Below are 6,944 nucleotides of genomic sequence, written 5' to 3' on the forward strand. Positions count from 1 at the left end.
TACTTATGCCTGAACACCATGATATTTAATAGCATTAGGGGCCCAGCAGCTCTTTCTTTTCACCCATGGTCCCCCTAGCAGGTTGTAATCTTGCTGTGCAGCTTTTTTTGCAATAAGAGTAAATACTTTCGACAGAACTCGTTCCAATAACAATCTTTTGCAGAGTAAATGAGCACAGCGTAAATCTAGTTTGGGGACAGTTTTCGTATGCACAACAGTCAGTTTGCAGACGCGTAGGCTGGAAGAACCCTCAACCAGCTAACCACCCACCGCTCCTCTCAGCTGCGCGCTGATTGGCCAGCTCCGAGTGAAGGCGGAAGTCTACAGTGCGGGGGATTCCCCGAGGGAAGTTCCCAACTCGACCAGGCTATGTAAAACATACATTGCCATATCCTCTCCGGCGCTTCGTAACTTTGCTTCTGAAGATAAGGCGACGGCGCTGCGGTGGTGTCAAAACAACAAATTGGACTTTAGTAGTGACACAAATGAAGGTAAGAGGACACTCACTGTGTGGGAAACTGAGCCGTGGAGTCGCTGCTCGGTCGCTTTATCCGCCACCGGTTGAATGAGCTATGGCTAACCGGTCAGTTACGGTTTAAGGAATACGGAACTGTATGGATTGGGGTTTGAATGACACTTTTAAGCGCTTCCCTGTTGTGCCTCCAACGTTAGTGTTAATGTAGTTACTGTGGCTTCATCCAGGAGCTGTTGGTATGACAGAAACTGTGCTGCTGAGACATTTATCATCAATATTGACTAACACTTGATGAGCAGCTCTGGTGAGACTGACATCAGCCTCTTACTTGTTTTGCATCACCCCAACACGTCCATGCTAACTACTACAACAGTAGGTACTGTCTTGCAATTGGGGCAAAATTGCCAAAAAAGTTACTCAAAGTGAGTAAAAGCAAAGGCAGAAATGTAAATGGTGAGATAAGCTTGTGTAGGTCGGTGGTTGTGCAATAAATTGCATTGAGTAATTTAACTACTTTTTTCTCATTACTTCTCAGTTTTTTGCATATTTTCTCACTAGAACAAAGCCTTGATTGTCGAAATGTGAGAGCAATGTGGCTTTTGCACATAAGATGATATTCCCACGGAACTGAAAATAATCTTACTAATAAACAGAAATTAGGAAGTGTGTTTACTCAGTTTTGTCATTGCATCAGCTTAAACTAATCAACCAAAATAAGTTGATGTACATTTGGAGGAGTTATTTACTTCTTTTTATTATGTTTAAAGGTTGTGTATGAAGACAAATTGACAATTGATTGTAATAATAATATTAATAATCAAAATGATAATAATAACGTTAATTAATAATAACTTTTCTTGTCTACAAAGGAAAGTTTATTTATGTAGCACATTTAAGCAACAAGGGCATTCAAAGTGGTCTCCTTCAAACATCAAAAGCATCCAGACAGTGCAAAAAAAAAAAAAAAATTATTAAAGGACATTTAAGTGCAATAAAAAACTTAATTAGCTAGAGAACTGAAAAGAAGCACAACTAAAAATAACTAAGACGGGTTTATGAAGTCATGTCATAAAGCCAAACAGTAATGCCAGACAAAAAATTAAAGCAAAATTAAGAGCTAGGACACAAACACATATTAGAAAGAAGAAAAGAAAAGATAAAAATGATTTCAAAAACACTTATCAGTTCCATTCATATTATAAGTAAATACAATTAAAAAGATAAAAGCAGTAAAGTCAAAATTATAATGATGACAATAATAACAATGAGTATCAAGAAAGAATAAAAAGATAAATAAAAAGACCACATCAAATAAGAGCCAAAATAAGGCAAGATAAAAAAAAAAAAAATAATTATATAAAATAGAATAAAAGATAAATGCAAAAAAAAATATTAGAAAGAAGACACATTATGATTAAAAATAGTGGAAAAAAAAAAAATAAAAAATAAATATTTCTGCTCTTAACTTGGAGCCAGACCTGGATGAGCTTTAAAAGTGTTCAATAAAATCTTAGAATCAATTCTAAAACAAACAGGAAGACAGCACTGGGGTTATGTGATGTCGTCTGTTGAAACCAGTAAGAAGCTGCTGCATTCTGAACCAGTTTGAGGCGAGAGAGGGACTTTTGGTCAATGTCAGAAAGTATGTTGAAAAATATAACAACTCCATGCTTTCGTCACAAAAAAGTGCTGTCTTTGGCAAAGCGTTTCATCTGGTATGTTTTAATGCAAGTTGGGATCTCACTCATAGGGCTCATGTCTGCTGTGTCAGGAATGACTGTGGAGCACACGGCATGGAAAGGAACATCGGAGACCAGCTCAATAAAGCTTTTGAACTTATCGCCAGGTCTCCATTGAAAAGGACAATGCTAAAAAGGAGCTGCAACAAATGGTAACAACACAAAGAAAATAACTTTTTTCAAACTCTGTGCGAAATAAACCAAAGTATGATTACTCATTTTATTTTTGTCAGCAATCAAATAGCAAACTAACATGATTATTAGATATGTATGCTTACAAAAATGACATGTTAGCTGACGTATGGGCATGGAGAAGATTGCGGACATTGGTGCTAAAAAAATAACCCTGTTTTTACAGAGTGAATATTATGAGCGATACACTCAAAAACTTCAAAAGCAGATAGAGGACCAGCAGCAGTTGATTTCAAAACTTGAAGCTAAGTTATCAGCAACAAGACAACCATCAGGTTAGTGAAATGTGCCAGATGATCTCTCTGTTCATATACCGACAAGATAATTTACTCTTCTACTGCATTGCATTCTGGGCATTGTCATACATTTCAAACTTTCATCTGGCATGTTTAAAAGTATTTTCACCTTTTTTTTTCGAAGGAGAGATGAAATGCGAGCCTTGCAACCATCTCCTGGATGGGGCTGGAGCTTATAGGAAAATGCAGTACCCGGTATGTTCGCTGTGCTACAGTGTGCTCTTTGTATGCGAAAACTGCAATATGAATGCTCCAAAACTCGTTTTTCTTCATTGTCACACTAGAAAAAATATGCATGAGCAAACATATAACTTCCTCTCACATACAAACACACTTCTGCTGGATGCTGTTGTAATTGTGTCAACAAGGCAATGAGCAACTTTGTAAGAAATGTTCCACAAATTGTTTTAGAAAACTGAAAAAAAAAAAAAAAAAAAAAAACTAGGCAACTATGTCTGTGGAAGGGTGTCAGGAAAAAAAGGGGGGGGGAAAATGAGATAGGGAAAAATATTTAGAGTTATGATAATTACATATTTAAAATTACTAAACAGAATTATTATATTTTTAAACATTTTTTCTTTCCAGTACTTGTTAGGTTTGTTTTTCCCCTAATTTTTCATTTTTTAAACTAAAATTCAGATATTGCTGATTTTTGGTTCATTTCTTCTTCTTTTTTTAATTTTTTTTTTTTTTTTTTTTTTTTTTTTTTTAAGAAATCAAGCCAATTTACTCAGGTTTCAAAGGGTTAATATAGCAGTAAAGGCTAAAAAATGGTTGATTCACATTTATTTTGTATTTTCTGGTAATTTTTAAATGCTGCTTTTGTGACTTTACTGTCTCAGCAGCATCCTTGAAGTTAGATAGTCTACAAATATTTAGTTTTTTGGGGGTGTTTCTAACTCTTGTTTACACAGCTTTAAAGCAGTTTGCAGATATTTACACAGGGAGATCTTCTATCTTTGGGAATGTCCATACTGCATTCATTTGTTTTTCAAAGATTCAAACAATCGAGGAAACCCAAGATCACATTGCTGCTGTATTAGTGTCCACCCTCTGTTTTAGTCCACACAAGGTGTATCCACGTTTACTTCACCAGATGGTGCTAGAGGATAATATCGCCCGCACAGTTCAGCAGCTTCAGCTTCATTGTTCTTTATTCAGCAGGCCAGGAAACATTTTTCCATGAGGAAATTTGTAATTTGTAAAATAAAACTGCAGATGCATTAACAATATGCCTTAGGTAATTGTTGCTAATGATCGCCATAAATTTCATGTGTCTTTTTACAGGATAATATGGGCACTGTTGCTGTTGCTCCAAATATGCCGGTCAGCAGCAGCGTTGACTAGTATGTCTCCCATTGCACAAAGACTTTTGAAAAGAAAAAAAAAAAAAGAATATTGCAGTTAAAGATTAGATCTTTTTTCCTAACTCGTTTTTATTTGTTTGACAGTCAGGACATGCTGGATGCATTTGAAGCAATTCAGGGGAAATTCCGGCAGATTCGCTCTCTTACCAGAAGACAAAAAGATCACCTAAAACGATTCCATGGAGGAAATGATGCATCAAACGGTAATATTAATATTTAACAAATATTGCCTGCCATTTATTTTAAGGCCATTTGTTTTCTTAATTCAATTACTTTAAAGGAAATGTGCTAAATTGAAATATGTTTTTTATATGCCAAAACAACTTATGAGTTAACTTGCTTTTGCTATGTTCTATGAGATAATTACATAGCAACACCTTAACGAGGAATGAACACGAATGCATCGTTGCCCTTTCGAACCATGGCTGGCCACCTCTGTTTAAAAAAAATGTTCTATGAACACAACAACAACAATTTCGCTGACAAATGCATGATGATGCCTCTGCATACTAACTGTGAAATTAAATCTATCTATCGATACATCTATGCATCTATACATCATATACCCCACACACACATATGCATTTTACAGACTAACTATTTTAACTACTAATATAATAAGTACTTTAATTGTTTAATTAATTAATTAAGTAATGTAACTTATCATATTTGATAACTTCTTGATAACTTTTTTAACATTTTTTTTTTAGACTGGGAAATAAAGTTAAAAAGTCCTAAAAATACAAGTGTTTCACTGAAATTTGTCCCAGTGGCTTTACTAATTGGTGTTGTCCTGGGATATTCCCAAAGAAAGCATTCCCCCTTGTACTATGAAGGGGTCATATTAAGATATTATCCCCAAGATTACACTATATATACTGTATGTAAATGTGTATATGTATGTGTGCACACACACACACATATATATATATAATTAATATCAAATGTCATTAAAGGATTAAAGGCAGTGCTGAAATACCTCAACATGTTGACTGAGAAAGAAAAACCGTGTAAAATCTCATGTTTTTCTGCCGTCTGACAGATCAGCGGTTCTCCATGCCCATCCAGTGCACAGACCGTACAGCAGAGGCAGAGAGACCCTTTTCCTCAGCGCCAAGGTCAGCAGTGGATATTCCACTTCCGCCTACGTCTCTGGCGTCCCGAGGCGCCAGCCCCGAGGACAGGGACTTAGTAGACTCTCTCACCAAACTCAGTGTCAAATTCCCGCCCTCTGCGGACAGTGAATATGACTTCCTGAACAGTGCTCCAGATAGACACATTGGTCTGACCATGCCCACGAAGCGGCCTCTCGGCAATGTCCCCTCCACACTCACCGTGGAAGAGGAGCCTGTGGAACTGCCCATGCCTTTTGTCTACCCTCCATCCCCCTCCCTCTCAACATCATCTTCGCTCTCCCAAGAGAGCGTGCGGGGACCCCAGCAGGTGAGAATCACAGAAGAAGGTCTGAGAAAACTAGTAGCAAATTATCAGTCTCTGATTGGTCTTCGCTAATGGAGGAGTGAACCAGTGTGAAGTCCAAAAAAAAAAAAAAATCCCCTTGGCTTAACTTGAAACGTATTACTGTGTAATGTGTGCTGGTTCTTTTTTTACTTAAGCATGGATGCTCTGGTTATATTTGGCATCTTTGCTGGAAAGTGTGAGCCAGATGGAAGCACATTACAGTGTCTGAATCTGATGAAACAAGTATGATGGTTAAGTGGGATTTTATTTGCTGATGTGTGTAAATGCCTAATAAAAATTGTGAATGACATGCAGTAAGATGTTAAAGTTGGTCCAGTTTTTAATAATATGATTCTGTCCCTGGATTACATCAACACGGGTGATCATAATAGGCAGGGCTAATTTGATGGTGCAGTTGAACACATAAATAGTAAGATAATTAAGCACCTGAGAATAGCCTTTTGCCTTTACTGTTGCTGAGTATTTGTGCAGACTATTGGGTTGATATGTTCTTGTCCTCCTTAAAGCAACAGATACTTCAACTTTAAGGCCTAGCATGCTTTAATAGAGTGAGTGTAAGGCTTGTTAAGTGTATAGAATAATGTATTGTTTTCTTTGGTTCATCCTGCTCTGCAGCCTCTCTGGAGCCCTGAGCTGTGTGATGCAGTTGATGTGGGGACAGAGCTGGCGACACCTCAGAGCAGCAGTCCTGATAAATGTGCTTTCTGCTACGCTGTGGTTCCTCAGGACCGAATGAACAGCCACCTCTACTCGCATTTCTCTCCTAAGAATGAAGCCGACAACTGACAGTGGATGCAGAGACTGACGGGCCCCGAGGCCACAACTACTCCACTGAATTCATGGTGTAGTCCTGCCTGCCGTGAAGAACATGCGTTGTACTGGATTTGAAATGACACTGCAATAAGACTTGAATCCATTTATTTAATACTGAAGAATTGAATGGTACACTTTCCTGCATATTATATTTTTCTAATATACGCTGAGATTTTACTCTAGTACTAAGTGATGATGATGCATATTATGGTATATATGAGAAAATAAAGAAACATTTACTCTTAACATTTTTTTTTAAATCATTTGAATCTTTTTCAAAATGATAAAACGGGTTAGGATACTCTTAATTTAGCCATGCAATAAGATATTAGGTGTATTCATGAACTTTCTTTCTGCAATATGTTTATACATTCTTATTTGTAAAACATAATTCAATTCACTTTGAAAATTAAGAATAGAATAGAAAATGGCAAAAAAATCTGTTGATAACCCTCCTCTTTTTTTTTTTTAACTTTATTTTATATCTCCCAGAACAATGATATGTCGCGTATCACAAATGACAGTATGCATCAAATCACTCAAATGTTAACCCATCTCTCCAGAGCTGCTAACATGTTGA

At 36.8% G+C, this 6,944-nt stretch overlaps 1 protein-coding gene across 1 annotated transcript; it reads left to right on the plus strand.

The window, feature by feature from the left end:
- The first annotated feature begins 346 nt into the window (after positions 1-346).
- tank (TRAF family member-associated NFKB activator) lies at positions 347-6,610 on the plus strand. The gene is given in 9 exon segments (XM_042495318.1): positions 347-491; positions 2,226-2,308; positions 2,311-2,366; positions 2,573-2,681; positions 2,827-2,897; positions 3,990-4,048; positions 4,154-4,272; positions 5,112-5,512; positions 6,167-6,610. Coding segments are annotated over 8 exon segments (1,026 nt in total). The 5' UTR covers positions 347-491; positions 2,226-2,268; the 3' UTR covers positions 6,338-6,610.
- The last annotated feature ends 334 nt before the right edge of the window (positions 6,611-6,944 follow it).

This window comes from Plectropomus leopardus, chromosome 10, assembly GCF_008729295.1.
Source record: "Plectropomus leopardus isolate mb chromosome 10, YSFRI_Pleo_2.0, whole genome shotgun sequence".
In the NCBI taxonomy this organism is placed as follows: domain Eukaryota; kingdom Metazoa; phylum Chordata; class Actinopteri; order Perciformes; family Serranidae; genus Plectropomus; species Plectropomus leopardus.